The sequence below is a fragment of the Bos indicus x Bos taurus genome, chromosome 14, assembly GCF_003369695.1.
Source record: "Bos indicus x Bos taurus breed Angus x Brahman F1 hybrid chromosome 14, Bos_hybrid_MaternalHap_v2.0, whole genome shotgun sequence".
NCBI lineage: Eukaryota > Metazoa > Chordata > Mammalia > Artiodactyla > Bovidae > Bos > Bos indicus x Bos taurus.
In genome coordinates, this window is record NC_040089.1 from 60,895,733 (window position 1) to 60,915,692 (window position 19,960).

The 19,960-nt window shown below is 32.5% G+C and overlaps 1 protein-coding gene across 41 annotated transcripts in view; it reads right to left on the reverse strand.

Annotated features, from left to right (window-relative positions):
* RIMS2 (regulating synaptic membrane exocytosis 2) overlaps positions 1-19,960 on the reverse strand; it is a 603,774-nt gene that overhangs the window by 235,366 nt on the left and 348,448 nt on the right. For 37 of the 41 annotated variants that reach the window (XM_027561367.1, XM_027561351.1, XM_027561359.1 and 34 more), the window contains one exon: positions 2,081-2,149. In XM_027561367.1, coding sequence (XP_027417168.1) covers positions 2,081-2,149 — 69 coding nt within the window. Of the gene's footprint in view, positions 1-2,080; positions 2,150-16,119; positions 16,147-19,960 lie in introns of all 41 variants that reach the window. The other 4 variants (XM_027561346.1, XM_027561345.1, XM_027561344.1 and 1 more) reach the window with 1 other exon arrangement.

Genomic DNA, 19,960 nt, shown 5'->3' on the forward strand with positions numbered 1-19,960 from the left:
TCATTGACCAGAAGAGCTTCAAATAGTTCTCAACAACTATAAATATTTAGAATAATTAACCTGACAAAAAGTTCCTACTTTGTATAGTGCATGCATGTTCAGTTGCTTAACTCGTGTCCAACTCTTTGCAACCCCATGTACTGTAGCCCACCAGGCTCCTCTGTCTATGGGATTTTCCAGGCAAGAATGGTAAAGTTGGCTCAGTTGGTAAAGAATCTGCCTGTAATGCAGGAGACCCAGGTTCAATCCCTGGTTCGGGAAGATAGCCTGGAGAAGGAAATGGCAACCCACTCCAGTATTCTTGCCTGGAGAATTCCATGGACAGAGGAGCCGGGCAGGCTACAGTCCATGGGACTGCAAAGAGTCGGACATGACTGTGTGACTAACTTTCACTTTCAGGCAAGAATACTGGAGTGGGTGGCCATGCCTTCCTTCAGGTGATCTTCCCAAACCAGGGATCAAACCTGAGTCTCCCGTGCCTTCTGCGTGGGCAAGTTGGTTCTTTACCCACTGAGCAACCTGGGAAGCCCAATTTTTATAGTCTATATAGATACTTCTTTAAGAAATAAACAATATTAGAAAGCATTCTGAATATCACTTGAAATAAACATTTAAACTTTGATTCCAAGTATTTGAAGTTATCTCAAAAATTACACTTGATTTCAAAATAGTAACACAGAGGATATTATACAGCAGTATTTTTTTTCCCTCAATGGATTATTGAATGAATCACCATATAGCAAAAAAAGTTAATAATACTGAGATAAGAAACAATGATGTTTTATGGCGGTAAACAATAATGAGTCCAGGATAAACACTTTGTATTGTGTAGGCTTGCTAAATAATATTCTGCAATAGCAAAGATTATTCCAGAAAGTAGTAACCCAAATAATGAATGATTCCTGAAAAATTTTTTTCAAAAGATATATTCTTTAATAAAATGGAAAAAAAATAACAATCTTTTTTTGTCATTCTGGAAGTAGAAAATAAAAGAACTGAGATATGCCCCAAATGACATCAAGACAAAGAGCTTTAATGACCTGAAGAAAAATATTTGGGTTAAAAAATCTGATGTGGCTAGATATTTAATAAAGAGAAGTTGAAAAGTCAATTAATAAATGAATAGAATACAAGTAGGGGAAAATGCTAACAATCTCCAAGCAAGGTATCATGAGAAATATGACTTTATTAAGATTCAATTCACAAATGATAAAACATGAAAAATATTTTTGTAGTCTTAGTGAATTAATATATTATTCACCTTAGTGCAAAAAATAAAGGCTAAAAGGATTGTATTGAGTTTTTTAAATGCAGTACACTGAAAGCAAGCAAACTGACTCATACTGTATCAAAATTTGTCCAACAAAAATTATCAGTCACTGATGCAATTGTAGCACATCTTACATACAATAGAACATAAATATTTTGTTCATGATAAAATTGGCCATGCTTATGAAATTTGCTAGGCTAATTAACCTTTAAGCAGAAGAGAATCAAACATTTTTATAATAGAGTATATTATATTTAAAAACATTTCCAAAATTTATAAAAAATAGCTACTTAGCTAAATTATTAAATCATCAGACAAATTTCTAGCCATAAGTGAGGCAATATTTTAAAACTACAATATCACAATTTCAAAATGCAGCTGTACCTGATACTTAACATAACAACAGTGTACAAAATTTTTAAAAAGTGCATTCAAATATTTGATACATGTGGCTGTTTGTGATTGTAAAAACTTTTTTACACATTGTTAGTGAAATATAAAGAAGCTTTAGTTATACAGTAACTTATAATGAAATCCTTATTATTTAGTAATTTAAAAATGGAAAATTGGTAAGTACTTATGAGACATCTTTCAGTAAGAATATTCAACCTAACAATCCATACAGATATTCCAGCAACTGGAATCATTCAGTTTAAACTGCCGTAAGGCTGTTTTGGGGCTGGGGGATAAACAGGATAGTTCTTTTGTAACTCATTATATTTATCTGTCTATCTATTTACATGTTCATTGGTAAATAACTTTACAAATGGAAGTGATTATACTTCCTTCTTATTACTATAAAATTCTTACCTGATACTACACCAATTCCATCATCACAGTCATAATCAGAGACCTCACTATCACTTATTCTCTTTGATCCTATGAAGCAAACAATAGCAATAATTAAAATCACTGATCATTTAAGGAGAAGAAAAATCTTCACCAACCTAAAAAGCGAATGAAAGGATTTTGAGGGGAACACTTGAAAATAAAAAACAAGAAGAAAAGTCATCATAAACTCACAAACACTCATTTTCACGTATATTTCATTATGTGAGGATATTATTTTTAAAAGTGTAAGATAAAGTTCCTAAAAGGATTAAAGTTTGAAATACTATTAAACATTAAATAATATGTTAGTGATTTCATGCTAATTGATAAAAATCTATTGAATAAAAAGCCAAGTCAAAAATAGCTCAATCAGTTTTAGATGCTTTTAGACAAATGTACTTAAATCTAGGCAAATTTCTAAGTACAAACAATGTTATAGTCAAGGACGTTCATGTGTCTTTTTCTAATATGCACATGACTAATGAATTAAATACACCCAATTATTTATTTTTCACGTTTATGGAGAGGAAGAATAATTTAAGACATCTTAAACATCCTTCCTTTACTATTACTTTAGTTGTTTCTCTGTTGCTTTAAGAAAGATATGAGAAATAAATCATCCACAAACTAACTTATGCATTGTGAACTGTGTTATATTTTCTAGGAAACAACCTAAGATAGAATAATAATAATTATTATAAATCAATAGTCCTGTGTCTGTTTTCCTGACAAATCTGTAACAAAACTTTAAAAGTTAATCATGCTATGGCAAAAATCACATTAAACTGAATTAAGGAGAGTTTGATTGACTAAATGGCTAAAGCAGATTGCCCTTGCACTTAACTATGACATATATCACATATACAAATAAAAACATTATAATTTTGTAATCTTTTCTGAGAATCTTTTACTAAAGCACTTCTTTTTTTTTCTTGGTATCAGAAAATATTTAACGACAAATGAAGACAGTGTTTCTATTTCAAGAGGATTTGTTTTGTCTGTCTACTTACACAACACATTACTCATTACATAGACGAAACTCTTGAACACATGTATACCTATGGTGGATTCATTTTGATATTTGGCAAAACTAATACAATTATTTAAAGTTTAAAAATAAAATAAAATTAAAAAAAATAAAATAAATGCTTTCCTGTAAGGTTTATAAAACACTGAAAGCTCATGTTGTGTAAAATAGCAATAATTAAACTGTTCAGTCACTGATGCAATTCCTTTCAAGGAATGTCTTCCAACATCTGCAACCGCTCCCTAGAAATACGCTCTCTCTATATTTTGCTTGTTTGTTGTCCTGCCCTCTTGGGAGAGGAAGAGTCTTTTTTTTTTTTTTTTTTGATAGGAACGGCAGTTCTTGTTTTTCTCCTTTTAATGGTTAGGTAGAAAATACCTATCTTTTTTGGTCATGTGGTCCCACTGAATTAACTCACCACTATTTTCCTTACAAATCCATATGTCATAACGTTTTAGACCCAATTGAATCTGAGGCTCTTATTGTTGCTTTGTCGCTAAGTCATGTCCGATTCTTTTGTGACCCCATGGACTGTAGCCCGCTAGGCTCCTCTTTCCATGGGACTTCCCAGGCAAGAACACTGGAGTGGGTTGCCATGTCCTTCTACAGAGGGTCTTATAGCACTGGTTAATATGGAAACCACAGTTATTGACAACATCTCAACAGAATGGTCACAAAAGGAGTTATAGAATCAGGACAGACATTGTAAATAAACTTATGAGAGAGGAAGGATAACACAGATGAGGCTCTGGAGGAGAGAGTTAAGAACTGCTCTGCTGGTAGTAAGATTTCACCTTGTAAATGATCAAGGAAAAAGCAATGATTATTTTAATGCTACTGGTTCAGCATAGAGCATAAAGATTACATAATTTTTGTCTTGGTCAAGGATCAGATCTGCCTCTAATGTAAGATAAGAACGACACCAACATAAGAATGAAGCTCATTTTATTAGCCTTTGTGTGTTGTCCTGTGTGTGTGAGACAGTAGGGGTTGGAGTCGGAGGTAGGGCATACACGTGGCTTGTAAATGCTACTTCCTTTCAACTCTTGATCACTTTCCTGAAGGAAGTCTTGATTTATTTTGATATTAGTCCTACAGAAGTTAAATATATTGCAGTTATGTTCTATGTGGATCTTGTCTTTTCATATTCTGATGAATTCAAGTACTTAAGTTTAATGGCACTGAATATATCAATCTTTTCTTCTAAAACTGTTTTCAGGGTCTCCTTTAAGAAATTTTCTGAGCTTATATACAAGTACAGAGATACTCTTATTTCCTTCTGAAAGTTTAAAAATGTTGCTTTGTGCATTTATATCCTTGTCCATCTTGAAATGAGTTTGTGAATGACAGGAGATATGGATGCAAATTCACTTTTTCAATATGGATAACACATATCTCAGCATTGTTTATTTAATCATCCTCTTTCCACAATGATCTGCAATGTCACTTCTTCTGTTATAAATAAATGTATTCTATCTGCTAGGACTTGTTTGGTTCTCTACTTGTTTTCCTTGTACAAGCTGATTATCTATAAACCAATAACTCACTGTCTTTGTTATTACAATGTTATATATTGAAATGCAAATAATTCACCTAATTATTCATATCTTTGATCTTTCCCCTTCACTCTTTGCTCTTCCATTTAAATTTGAGATTCAGGTTATCAAACTGCACAACAAACATTCTATTGGGATTTTGACTTGATAAATACATTAAATTGAAACATCAATCAGGGAGAAATGACACATTTTACAGCATTGTTTTACAAGCTATGAATATGGCATTCTCTTCATTCAAGTTGCCTTTAGGATCTCTCTTAAATTTTTTAACTTTGGTCATTCAAATTTTCCTTTTTTGTTGGATTTATCCTTTGTATCTTATCATTTCTATTGATTTTAGAAATACTGTTAAAATGATGTTTTCTAACCTAATTGCTCATAAACAGAAATGCAGTTTTATTGTAAAACAATGATAATCAGCCAATTTGTTAAAGTCTCTTTTTCCCTTGTAGTGGTAGTGCACTAACCATGCGTGCATGCTCAGTGGCTAAGTCATGTCCGACTCTGTGACCACATGGACTGTAGCCCACCAGGCTCCTCTGTCCATGAGGTTTTTCCAGCAAGAATACTGGAGTAGGTTGCCATTTCCTCCTCCAGGGGATCTTTCCAACCCATGGGTCGAACATGCATCTCCTGCATGGGCAGGCAGATTCTTTATCACTGAGCCACCTCGGATATCCCTCCCCCCTTATTTTCAATGGTTTTGTTAGTATTTTCTTATGGAGACAATCTTTCTTTCCAGTCCTAAAGCCTTTTCCCTTTTTCTTGTCTTTCTATGCTAGTAAGTTCAATACTGGAAAGAAAAAGAACTTTTACATTTCTTTCTAATTCTGATTTTAAATAGAATTTTTCTAATATTTCTCCATTAAAAGTGATATCTGCTGAATTTACATCCTATCAGATTGAGGAAAATCTTGAAAGTTCAGTGATATTTCATAAATGATTTTCAATTTTTATTTACAATTGATTCTGGCCCATTTCCTTCCTTGTACTAACCTTTCGGCTTAAAATCAAAGTTACACTAGCCCAACTAAATATAGAAAACTAGTCCTATTTTAATCTCTGGGAGATTAATCTGTAGATTAAAAAATTCTGTTCTTTGAAATTTTGATAGAACTTATCTATAAAATTACCATTCCTTTGTGGGAATATTTTAAATTACTAATTCCATTTTGTAGTAGATGTAGAATGATGTATTAATTCAAGGTGTAGTAAATCATATATTTTAAAAGAATTTCTTCACTTTAAGTTTTCAAACTGTTTGCTACAACATTTCTAATTTTATTTTTTAATGTATTTTCTGATATATCAATCATATTATCATTTGAATACTAACTGTACCTTCTTTTTAATCTGCCATAAATTTCATCAGAGGTTTATTTTGTAATTCACTTAAAGGATTAAATTTTGGGCTTCATAATCCTAACTAGAAATTTGTTTCTTGTTTTATTGATTTTTGCTCTTACTTTAAGGCCTTCTTTCCTTGGATTTTTATGACAGAGGACAAGATGGTTGGATGGCATCACTGACTTGATGAACATGAGTTTGAGCAAGCTCCAGAAGTTGGTGATGGACAGGGAAGCCTGACGTGCTGCAGTCCATGCGGTTGCAAAGAGTCGGACAAGACTGAGCAACTGAACTGAACTGATTCTTTTTCCTAAAAAACTGGATGAGTACATTATAATTATCAAGCTTTGAACACTTTGTTAATGTAAGCATTCCCCTGAGTACTTCTTTGCATCACACAAATATTTGTATGTAAATATGCATTAAATTTTCTTCATGGGTCTAGAAGATATTTCCGTATTTGATTAAATTTAAGACACTATTGACTGATTTATCCATGGCAGATGCAGATATAACAGATTTTGAAAAAAATGTTCTTTATAGTATGTGTCTATTTTTAAAATTTATCAAGGGTATGGGTATAATATATCTCTTTCTTTAAAAATTGACATAGTTGATTAGCCTAAATCATATCAATTCTTTGAAATCTGTCAAAAAATGAATTATTGAATAGTATATTAATAATTCTTTAAAATGTTTCTTGTATATAAGAGAGGAATATGAATTCGTTAAATGTTAGGTTCAGAGTTCTTTAACCATGAGATAAATTTGTTAATTCCGTGGTTTATTTTGTATTGTCCCTAAATTTTTGTTTCCTTGACCAATAAATGGTTGAGAGAGAATTATACTGCACTTTCTTTTAATGCTTGTAAATTTGTTGATTTTTCTCTCTAGCTCTAATTAATGGTTACTGAAGCTGTTTCATTTATATATGCAAGTTTTAATTATTTTAATAGACATAAATAATCATTTAAAAAAGTTTAACCTCCATTATGACAAAATGTCTCAGGAAACTAGTAAGAAGGAAACTTCTTAAAACTGGTAAGAGGTGTTTACAAAAAACCTGCAGCTAACATACCCTTAATTATTAAATACTGAATGCATTCCCCCTACAAGGAAGAACAAGCCAGTGATGTCCACTACAATCCCCTTTGATTCAATATTGTACTAGTAAAATACAAGGGAAATAAATGAAAGGCATACAGACTAGAAAGCAAGATGTAACATGGTCATGTAAATTAAAAATCTTAAGGAAACTATAAAAAAGTTATTAAGACTGATTAATCAATGAATTTAGCAAAACTCTAGGATACAAAGTCAACATACAAAAATGATCGATGAAAAATTAAGTAACTTGTTTTCAAAACCACTATCATTCACAAAAATATCCAAACACATGAAATATTTAGGAATACATTTAACATGAAATGTATAAAGCATGTATGGCCCACACCACAGCACACCGCTGAATTAGTTTCATATTGCTGCTGTAACACAGTACCGAACACTGTGAAGTTCCAAACAACAGAAATTTACTGTCTCACAGTTCTGGAGAGTAGAAGTCCAAAATCAGGGTGTCAGCAGGGCCGTGCTCATTCTGATGTTGTGCTCAGTCTCTTCCTAGGGAGGAATACTTCCTGTTTCTTCTGGCTTCTCGTGTTCACCCAAGCTTTGGCATTCTTTCGCTTGGAGCTCCATCACTCCAGTCACACGGTCATTTTCTCCCTGAATGTCTTCAGATTGTCTTCCTCTGTGCATGTCTGTCTCCATGTCCAAATTTCCCCTTTTTATAGGGTCACCAGCTGTATTTGATTAGGGTTTGCCCTTGTGGCCTCAGGAAAACTTGATTACCTCTGTAAAGACTCTATTTCCCCATAAAGTCACAGCTGAAGGTACTGGTTAGGACTTTTAAGAACATATTTGGGGAACACAATTCAGCTCATAACAACTGCTGAAAATTAAAGAAAATTTAAATAAATGAAGAGATTTTTCTGCAAAGTTGGAAACCAGAAGTTGTTAGAGTAACATTCTAAGGGGGCTAAGAGAAAACAAAAATCATTCTTGAATTTTATATAAAGCGAATCTTTCCACCAGGAATGAATAAACAAAAATACATGCAGAGAATCAAAGCCTGTTTCCAGTTCTTCATTGAAAGAACTTCTTAAAACATGTGTACCTAAAAATAGAGAAATTAATCCCAGAAGAAAGGGATGAAAAAAAGGAGAGCAGAGAGAGTTTTAAACAATAAATAGAAATAAACTCTGAATTAACAAAATGTCAGTAATTATAATAATTTCTAATGTACAAGCAGAGGTAAAATCCTGGCAGTAATGTTTTAAATGGTAGGAGTGTGGCTGTGAATCAGACTGATTTTTAAAAAGTTTTGATTTGGTTAGGAAAAAAGGTAGCAATGTTAGTATTACTTTGTTAAGGGCCCATGTTAGGATTTCAATAGTAATACTAAAAGAATAAAGATTAAAAGTAAAAAAGCAAAGTGCACAGAATATGTTAGAAAAAATAATTACCTATATATGTATTTGTTTGTGTATGCATAGAACATCTCTGCAAAAATATAGATACTGGTAACAATGGTTCATTCAGGAAAAGAGAACTAGATATTTGAAAAAATAAGGGCAATAAATTTTTTTTTTACTATACACACTTTTGAATTTATACCCTATGAATATATTAATTAAAATCAGTAGCAAAATTTTACATGTTTAATCTGTAGATGAAAAGCATTTATGTTCTCTATTTGTTGAGAATATGTTCTATTAACTCAAGTTGGTTAACTGTGTAGTTCAAATTTCTGGGAGGTTGTTACTATAACTTTGTTTTTTTAACTTCTCATTTCAATTTTTTCTGATTTTTATAACAGGTGTGACAACCAAGTCAGCTCCTTAGGCTCCTACGGCTTCTTTGGCTCATTTGGCTTCTGCCGCTTTCTGAAGGCCTGTGTCAAGCTCAGTTGCACACAAAAGACACCCGCTTCTTCAGTCAGTCACCCACAAGATCACTGTTAGAGACAGACACTGCTTCTAATTTGCCCTCATAGGTTCTAGTTTTCTTTGATTAACCTGGTTTTCATGCATGCTTTCTTTCCAACCTGACCTATGACCCACCGTAAACTTTGGGACCCCCTACTGGGTGAACTCTACTTTTCGCTAGCTCCACTTTGTGGTCTCTGGCAAATGATTCTACTCAGATTCTTCAATGATATGATTTGCAAATACATCATTATCTTAACAGTGTCCTTTAAAGAAAAAAGACAAAAACTTTTTTTTTTCTTTGAGGAAATCCAATTCATTAGTTTCTTACTTAATGGAACACGATTTTGGGGGTCCTAAGATATCTCTGACTCACCAAAGGTGACAAAGGTTTTTCCTAGGAGTTTTATACTTTTAAGGTTTGTGTGTGTGTGTATGCTCAGTCGTGTCTGACTCTTTCTGACCCCATAGACTGTAGCCCACCAGGCTCCTCTGCCCATGGAATTTTCCAGGCAAGAATACTGGAGTGGGTCACCATTTCCTTCTCCAGGGGATCTTTGTGACCCAGAGATCCTGCATTGGCAAGCAGATTCTTTACCACTGCACCCCCTGGGAGTTCCATAATTCTAAGGTTTACATTGATCTATTCTGAGTAAACCTTATAATGGTGTGAAATGTGGATAGAGGTTCATTTTTAAAATCACTTGACCTTTTGTACCTGGCACTTGATTCAGCACAATTGTTTTTTAAATTCAACCACATTGTTGTATGTATTGTACTTTCCCCCCTGTTATTAATAGTAATCTGCTGTATGAATACTACTTTTTGTCCATTATGAATAATGCTATACACTCATGTACAAGTCTTTGAGTGGATATTCATGTCACCTGCCTGTCAGTGAGTTGCTAGGTTATATGGTAAATTTATTTTTTTTTAATAAACCATCAAACTCTTTTCCAAAGAACTGTACCATTTCATATTTCTAGCAGTAAATATATTAGGGTTTCAACTTCTCAATATCCTTGCCAAATTTGTATTATTCTTCTTTTGTATTTTATTGATTCTAGTTGGTATGAATTTATAATTTCATGTGGTTAAAAACTATATTTCACTAGCAAATAATGATTTGGGGCATCTTTTCATGTGCTTATTTGTCATCTGTACATCTTCTTCCATGAAAACACAATACATATTTTTTTGCCCACTTTTTGATTGCATTATTTGTCTTGTTATTGAATTTTAAGTTTTGTTTATATATTGTGGGTGCAAGTCCTTTGTCAGATATATGATTTGCAAGTGTTTTCTCCAAAATACTTCGGAGTGGCTCATCTTTTTTACCTTCTTAATGGTGTCTTGAAACAAAACATTTTAAAATTTTATGAAGTCAAATTTATTTCTCATTCTTTTATTGATTTTGTTTTTGGTATTGTATTAAAGACATCTCTGCCTAGCCTAAGGTAATATAGATCTCTCCTATGTTTTTTATTAAGAGTTTTATAGTCTTAGCTTATAGTCAGGTCTTTGATACATTTTTAAGTTGATTTTTGTGGATGGTGTGAGATAAGTTCTAAAATAATCTTTTAACATATGGATATTTGATTGTTCCTGCACTATTAGTTATAAAGACAATACTTTTCTCACTGGGCTTCCTTTGCACTCTGTTGAAAATCAGTTGACCATAAATATAAGGGCTTATTTTTAAATTCTAAATTAGATCACATTTATTTGTAGTTTATCATTGGGCCAGCACCATACTATTATTATTACTGAAGCTTTATATAAGATTTCCAAATTTATATTTGTTTTGGCTGTTCAGGATCTTTTGAGTGTCTATATAAATTTTAAGATCATTATACAGAGTGAAGTAAGCCAGAAAGAAAAACACCAATACAGTATACTAATGCATATATATGGAATTTAGAAAGATGGTAACAATAACCCCGTATACGAGACGGCAAAAGAGATGTATAGAACAGTCTTTTGGACTCTGTGGGAGAGGGAGAGGGTGGGATGATTTGGGAGAATGGCATTGAAATGTGTATAATATCATATATGAAACGAGTCACCAGTCCAGGTTTGATGCAGGATACAGGATGCTTGGGGCTGGTGCACTGGGATGACCCAGAGGGATGGTATGGGGAGGGAGGAGGGAGGAGGGTTCAGGATGAGGAACACATGTATACCTGTGGCAGATTCATTTTGATATATGGCAAAACCAATATAATTTTGTAAAATTAAATAAAATAAAATTAAAAAAAAATTTATTCCTAAGGAAAAAAAAAATCAGCTTGATAATTTAAGCAAAAAATATCCTGCTTAGATTTTGATATGGGTTACATTGAATCTAAAACTCAAACTCAGGAAAACTGCCATCTTAATAATACTGAGTCTTACAATCCATGAATGTGAAATATCTCTCAATTTATGTAAATTATCCATTAATTTTTCAACAATTTCTGTGACTTCTTTAGTATGCAAGTTTGCACTTATTTTTGAAATATATTCACAAGTATTTTAATTTATTTATTTTAAAATGAATAAAAATATGCTAAATTTCCTTTACAAAATGTTAATGGCTAGTATAAAAGATCAATTGAATTAAGATATTGTCCAATTATCTAGGAACCTTGCTGACATTGTTTATTAGCTTCCGTAGCTTTCTATGGATTCTTTACAATTTTCTATATACAGCATCATGTTGTTTGTGAATAAAAACAATTTCACTTCTTCCATTGCATTTTGAATGTTTTTTATTTATTTTTCTTGCTTCACTACTATTAACTAGAGTCTCCAATCCATTGCTGAATAGAAATGCTAAGATGAGACATCCTTGCTTTGTTAGGGGAAAAGCATTCAGTCTTTTTCAATTAAAAATGGTGTCAGCTGTAAGTTTTTGTAGGTTCTCTATATCAAATTGAGGACGTTCTCCTCTATTCCAACTTCACTGATAGCTTTTTTCATGAGTTGGTGTTGGATTTTGTCATAGCTACTTCATCTTTTCATAAGATTATATGGTTTTTGTCCTTTTTTCTATTTATATGGTGAATTGATTTTTAGTTAGTAAACCAACTTCACATTACTAGGATAAATCCTTCTCAGTTATAGTGTATAACATTGCTGGATTTGATTTACTAATATTTTGTTGAGGATTTCTTGTTAAGTTCATGGATCTTGACTTCTAGATTTCCTGTGACATATTTGTCTGACTTTGGTATCAGGATAATATTGACCGAATGGAATTAATTGGAAAATAATTCCTTTTCTATTTTTCTCAAAGGGTTTGAGTTGTATTGGTATTTATTTTTACACGTACCATAGAATTCATCATGCTTATCACTGGTAAAGCCACGAAGCCTAGGCGTTTATTTGTGGGGATATCTTCATTACTGATTCAACTTCTTTATATGTTATACATTTATTCAGATTTTTTAATCTGTTTCTGTAATTCATGAATCTACAAATTTTCCCATTTCATCTAGGTTGTTTAATTTCATAGCATAAAAGTGTTCATTATATTCCTATGTGATTCTCCAGAGTATTCCCTTAAAATTCGGTTAAATTAGTAGTGATTCCCAAAGCATTTCAGTAATCTGTGTCATTTTTCTTGGTCAATTTTGTTGAGCTATTCAAAAACCATAGTTAATTCCTTTTTTGTTTTTTAAAAATTAATCTAGTCTAACAATCTCTATAAATTTTCTCTAAGTAACTTGAAGATTTATTATTACATGTTTAAATGTTGAGAATTAGTATTATCTCTTGATCAATTTACCCTTTTATTATTATAAAATAAACATTGTCCCTGGTAATATATTTGCTCTAAAATCAAATTTGTCTAATATAATATAGATAATTCATATTTCTTTTAATTTATATTAGCATGCTATCTTTCCTATCCTTTTCATTAAAACCCCTTGTGTTTTATATTTATAATGGGTTTCTTGTAGGCAGCATATGGCTGGGTCTTAAAATCCAATCTCTGCCTTTTTATTGGGGTATTTTTACTATTTACACTTAATGTGATCATTGACTTTCTTGGCTTATATTGTCAACTTACTATTCATTTTCTATTTGCCCCTTTGTTCCATTTTCCCTCTTTTTCTGTATTCTTTTGGATGAAATGGTTAATTTTCTGGCTTCATTTTCTCTTTTCTCCTGGCTTATTAGCACTAACACTTTATTTTGTGGTTTGAGGGCTTACAGTGAAAGTGAAAGTGAAGTCGCTCAGTCGTGTCCGACTCTTAACGACCCCATGGACTACGGCCCACCAGGGCCCTCTGTCCATGGGATTTTCTAGGCAGGAGTACTGGAGTGGGGTGCCATTGCGTTCTCCAAAATTATTGCAATCTACATTTAATACATACACTCAGTAATCCATAAATACACTACAGTCATACACTTCTATTTCTCCTCTCTTTACCTTTCTGCTGCTATTGTCATATATTTCATATGTACTGCAAACCCTATACTGTATTGCTATTTGTTTAAATAGTCAATTAAACATATTTAAACAAGAAAAAAATCTTATATATTTATCCATGAAGTTACCATTTCTGATATTCCTCTTTGTTTTAAATACATTCATAGTCTGTATCTCTGGTATCATTCTTCTTCTTTTTGATTGTAGAAGGATTAAAGGGCTTTCTTTAACATTTGTTATGGTGCAAGTCTTCTGGTGATGAGCTCTTTCAGCAGTTGTGCGTTTGAAAAGATTTTATTTTGCTTTCATTTTTGTAGGAAATATGAATGGGCATGAATTCTAGATTGACATTTTTTGAGTATTCACACTGTTTCCTATGAAAAATCTGCAGTCATCTTTACCTTTATTTCTCAGTTATGTGTTGAGTTTATTTTCTCTCAATGCTATACGATTTTCTATTTGTGATTAGTTTTAAAGAACATAATTTTAAGGTGCCTTGATATATTATTTATGTTTCTTGTGTTTGGAGTTCAGTGACATTCCTGGATATGTTGGATTATGGGTTTCCATCAAATTGGGCAATTGATCAGCCATTATTTCTTCAAATATCTTTGTGCTTCCCCCTCTCCTCTCCTGTAGGGACTTAGGGACTTAAATTACCTGTGTATTAGATAGCTTCAAAGGTCCATATTGTCAAAGCTATGGTGTTTCCAGTAGTCATGTACAGATGTGAGAGTTGGACCATAAAGGCTGAGTGCCGAAGAATTGATGCTTTTGAACTGTGGTGCTGGGGAAGACTCTTGAGAGTCCCTTGGACTGCAAGGAGATCCAACCAGTCCATCCTAAAGGAGATCAGCCCTGGGTGTTCTTTGGAAGGACTGATGCTGAAGCTGAAACTCCAATACTTTGGCCATCTGATGCAAAGAACTGACTCATTTGAAAAGACCTTGATGCTGGTAAAGACCTTGATGCTCGTAAAGACTGAAGGCAGGAGGAAAAGGGGCTGACAGAGGATGAGATGGTCAGATGGCATCACTGATTCAATGGATATGAGTTTGAGTAAGCTCCAGGAGTTGGTGATGGACAGGGAAGCTTGGTGTGCTGCAGTTCATGGGGTTGCAAAGAGTCGGACACAACTGAGCGACTGAACTGAATTGTTATACCTCTTATTTAATTTTGGTTCATTTATGTCCTTTTAATGATTCTTTTTTTCCTTTTCTACATGCCTGGTAATTTTTAATTGGATGCCAGCCACTGTGAATTTTACATTGTGTGTTGGATGCTTTTATATTCCTTTAAATATTCTTAAGCTTTCTTCTACATGAAGTTTTCATAGAAACACTTCGTTCCTTTCAGTTCGTGCTTTAAAATTTTTTTTAACGTTATACCGTGTTCTATAGCTAACTATTCTTCACTACTGAGGTCAGACATTTCTGCATACTCAACACAATGTCCTGTGAAACTTGATGTTTCCAGACTTACTGGAAAGAAAAAAAAAAAGACCCTATTCTCAGGTATTGTTACCTCTAATCGTTTTGGGTGGTTCTTTCCCCAGCATTGGGTAGATTCCTCCATTCATTCATTCATCAAACTCGTCTGAACACTTGAGAGGGATCTTCTGTGGATCTTTGCGTTACCTCTCTGCATAGTTCTCTCCTTTCCAGTAGTCTGTCTCCCTGAATTCAGCTCCATCGCCCTAACTCAGGGAATCTGTTGGTTCCATCTGGGCCCCTCACCATATGGTGTGTGCAGGAAATTCTCTCAAAGAGAATCAGGCAAGAGCAATTATAGGGTTCAGCTCATCTGAGTTCTCTTAGCAGTAGCCTGATGCCCAGTGTCAAACAGTTGTTTCTTGTACTCGTTCATTTTTGTTGTTTTAAGGTGGGAAGGAAAGTCCAGCCCCTTTTACTCGATTCTGGTTGTAAACAGTAAGTCCTTCTTCATTTACCTCGTTTTCATTTAGGGACTGAAAATTCAGTCCACTATTCCTGTGGTTTTAAATAACTTTTTTTCTAATCTTACTTAAGAAGTTAATTTTTTAAATATAAAAGTTCATTAGACTAAATTTAAAATGTTAACCTTATTAAAATTGTTAAAAACCAAGAAAGAGCTCAGTAACCAGTTAAAAAACTTACCATTAGTTTAAATAGCTTGGCATACACTCTGTGCATGTATGAATTTAAAAGTCATAAAAACCTAAATCTATTAAGTTTTCCTTAAAAGATATGAAAAAGGAGCTAAAATGATGGAAACTACAGCAAACATTTCAGTTTTAATTATATTTTAACATACTTAGAACATTTAACACTATTCCTTCATAAGTCAAAAATATAGCAAATTGCATCCATATATATTCAAAAGTTCTGAAATAGTGCACATGATAACACAATAATACACTAAAACATACTTCATTGATGAAATAATACCATACTAAATGAGACAAGAGCAGACACACTAAAATCACAAATCACTATATTTCCACAAAAGGTTTTTAATACCAAATAATAAAGATGTCAACATGGGAGATACTGGAAAAGCTCTATAGGTAGAAAAAGAAAGCTAGTGACATTTTGTTTAGTAATTTTACATATGCACAATAGCCAGACAAAGCACAAAACAACAAACCAATTAAACTGTGCATATGAATTCATGCATTAAACACTGTGCATGCTAAAATTTACCTGAATTATATGAACATAAGGCTTTATCTGGAAAAAAAATTAAAATGTCAAAATAAATTTAAAACTCTTTATATGCAAAAGGGATATTAAAATCTAATTTCTGCTTCACACTACAGACTCTCATTTAACATTTTCATTTAAAAATTTAAAAGGCCATACTAATCAGAATAAAATAATGAAGGAAGACACATCATATCTAAATTAGTAAAAATTTGAATTATAAATTTTAGTAGGAACTTTGAACACATAAACTATTAGAGGCTAAGAGAGAAGCACAAATTAGAGAAGGTACATAAAATAAAAAAATTAATAATAGGCCTGCTCTGCATACTAATGATTATCAATTCTATTTTATATTATATGGCCATATAACATACCATTAAATGTAAGACATAACTGTTACACACAGAAATTTGGCACACAAGAAGAACTAATAAACTTAAATTGAAGAGATAATAGAGAAACATTATTAATTTTGGAATTTCTGATTTTGGAAAAAATATATCTTAAAACTGATTTCTTTTGTACAAATAAAACTGAAAATTTGTAAACAACAAGCTATTTTGACATTCTCATTCAATAAAAAATATAATTCGTAGAAATCATCACAGTTAAGCTGCTGCTGCTGCTGCTGCTAAGTCGCTTCAGTTGTGTCTGACTCTGTGCGACCCCATAGACAGCAGCCCACCAGGCTCCCCCGTCCCTGAGATTCTCCAGGCAAGAACACTGGAGTGGGTTGCCATTTCCTTCTCCAATGCATGAAAGTGAAAAGTGAACGTGAAGTCGCTCAGTCGTGCCCGACTCTTAGCGACCCCATGGACTGCAGCCTACCAGGCTCCTCCGTCCATGGGATTTTCCAGGCAAAAGTACTGGAGTGGGTTGCCATTGCCTTCTCACAGTTAAGTTAGCAGAATACAAATTTAGTTAGATTCATCTATTTCTAAATATTTACCAAGTTTCAAAAGGTAGCATAATATTAACAAATTGTTTTTACATTTAAAAGAAGAGTAATTTATCATCTGAATATTAAAGGAGTCTATGAACTAACATGCCCCCAAAATACTAATTAGTGAAAAAATGCCATATTATCTGGAAAAAAGTAAATATTTATCCTAACACATCTACGTTGTTAGCTGAAAGTCAATGAATCACAGGAGGACAAAATAATAGGTTCTCTAGTTGTTATGGAATTAGTTTCTAATGTTTAATTAAAATTTTAATGTGAATGACAATTCTAAACTTTACTTAACAGATAGAGAAGTAGTACACTATCCAGTACCATCCATGATTAATCTGTCTCATTGGTAATCTATACATTGCTGGAATTATATATAGTATTTTGAGAAAAAAAACTTTATTCTGGACACTATAAAGGAATTTCATAAAACATAAATATAAAATTGTGGAAATCAGAAAATAGTAGTTAAATAATTTAAGTGTATTAGTTAAATAGTTAAATAATTTAAGTGTATTAACATTTTGTCAAGGGCATATTTTCATAAATGAACAAAAAACTGAATCAAGTAGATTAGGATTTTAAAAAAAATCAACACAAACTCTAATTCATTTTAGAAACACCATTAATCTATCTGGTTTCAAACTTACCTTACAATATTTTCAAAAAAGAAAGACTATATTCGCCATAAATTTTTGTAAGTTTGAAACCAGATGAATTAATAGTGTTTCTCATATGAATTAAAATTTGTGTTGGGTTTTTTTAAAAATCCTAGTTTATGATAATCTTCTCTCAGTTTCTTTCTATTACTTTCATATATCAGCTTGGTTAAATATTTATGTTTCCCAGTCCCTTAACATTTCAAATTTTTTTAATTCTGAAATTAATTGTAGTATACCATATAAGGCCGTGGTGCGCTGGTAAAGGTTAGACAACTATCTCTCTGGTAGAAAAAAAGCCTCGTAACACATGCCTATTTCCATAATGTAAAAACTCCCATACAGCCAGTTTCAAGCTACCAAAGTCACTGCATGTGAAGGGAAGAGATGAATATACAATTGGCTCTATCTCCAGCATACTACTGGAAAAGAATTGTTGACCATACTGAAATTAAAATATAATTGGAAGAAATAATCCCAGAGGACATTACTATGGTAAACAAAGTAAAAAGGCTTATAAAAGATTCTTCAAGATGTTTAAAATTCTTATTATACCACAAAGGAAAAAGACAACTCTGAGAGTAACAGCAATTTTTATCCAAAAAAGAAAGACAAAGAAAATAAGAAGAGATAAAATTCCAACAATTTTCTAAACAAGAAAAAAGGCAGAAGAAAAAGCAGTATTTTAAAAACTGTACAAAAACATATCACAAGTAAATAGCTGATATTTCAAAATTGTCATATAAAGAGGTAATCACAAAGCATGCAGCAAAAAATTGCAGGAAAATCATAAGAGTTAATAAATAAAAATAACATGTTACTTTATAAAAGATTTAATTGCTACAGTGTATGCCTAGCGTTCTGCAGTCCATGGGATTGCAGAGTTGGACACGATTTAGCGAATGAATAACAACAACAAATAAAATTTTAAATTGTAATATGAACTGTTATATAATATTTCCTTAAAACATTGAACATAATTGTAAATCTAACTAAATATCTATATCAAAAAACTATTTCACATGCTGATACAATTAACATTTTCACTGGTTTTAAAATTCTCTGTAGATATCAGTATCACATCAAATACTGTTTATCAGATATTTAGAATGATGATATTTATAACCATACTTATTTGCCATATGCAAAATCATATTAATATATCCAAACCCTAGTATTTATAATGGATATATATTTACTAAAAAATATTTTTGAAATGTTTAGTAAAAAATAAAAATATATTTTTGGAATGTTTTCCCTTCTTCATGTCATTCTGCTGTCTGTGTTCTTCAAAGGTAACTTTGAATCTGAAAATTTTGTTCTTGGGAACAATATCCAGATGTAACAATGAGTCCTTGATAAAACTGAGAGTACCTGCACTGATAATATATAATGCCTTTTTTCTCAAGAACATGATGATGAAAGTATAATTTCATATCCTTTCTCCATCTTGAATCATCTGGACATTATGGGTTAATGACAGATTGAACTGATCTAAGTTTACTAAAGTGAAAGTGAAAATTGCTCAGTCTTGTCAAACTCTTTGCAACCTGGTGGACTGTAGCCTACCAGGCTCCTCTGTCCATGGAATTCTACAGGCAAGAATACTGGGGTGGGTTGCCATTCCCTTCTCCAGGGGATCTTCCAGACCCAGGGATTGAACCTGGCTCACCTGCTTTGCAGGCAAATTCTTTACAGTCTGAGCCACCAGGTGTACTGTGCCCTTCTTTCTTTCAAAGGTATTTGAGAATTGTCTGTGACGCACTCTGCTGTTAAGAGGACCCCTCATAGTTTGTTAAGTCATTTATATCATTATTTCAATTATATACCACTCAGAGATGGTCTTATGTGATTTTCTCTTTTTATTACAATTGGTCTAATAAATATGCCCTTGGGAAGAAAGGAACAATGAAATAATCAGTCCAACTACCAAGAAGTATAAGGCTTAATTCATTTTTAGTTTATAGAAATGCAAGTGATTTCTGTGTATTGATTTTGTATCCTGCAACTTTGCTAAATTTACTGATTAGCTCTAGTAATTTTCTGATACTATCTTTATGGTTTTCTGTGTATAGTATCACGTCATCTGCAAACAGTGAGAGCTTTACTTCTTCTTTCCTGATCTGGATTCCTTTTATTTCTTTTACTTCTCTGATTCCTGTAGCTAGGACTTTCAGAACTACATTAAATAACAGTGGTTAAAGTAGACACCCTTGTCTTGTTCCTA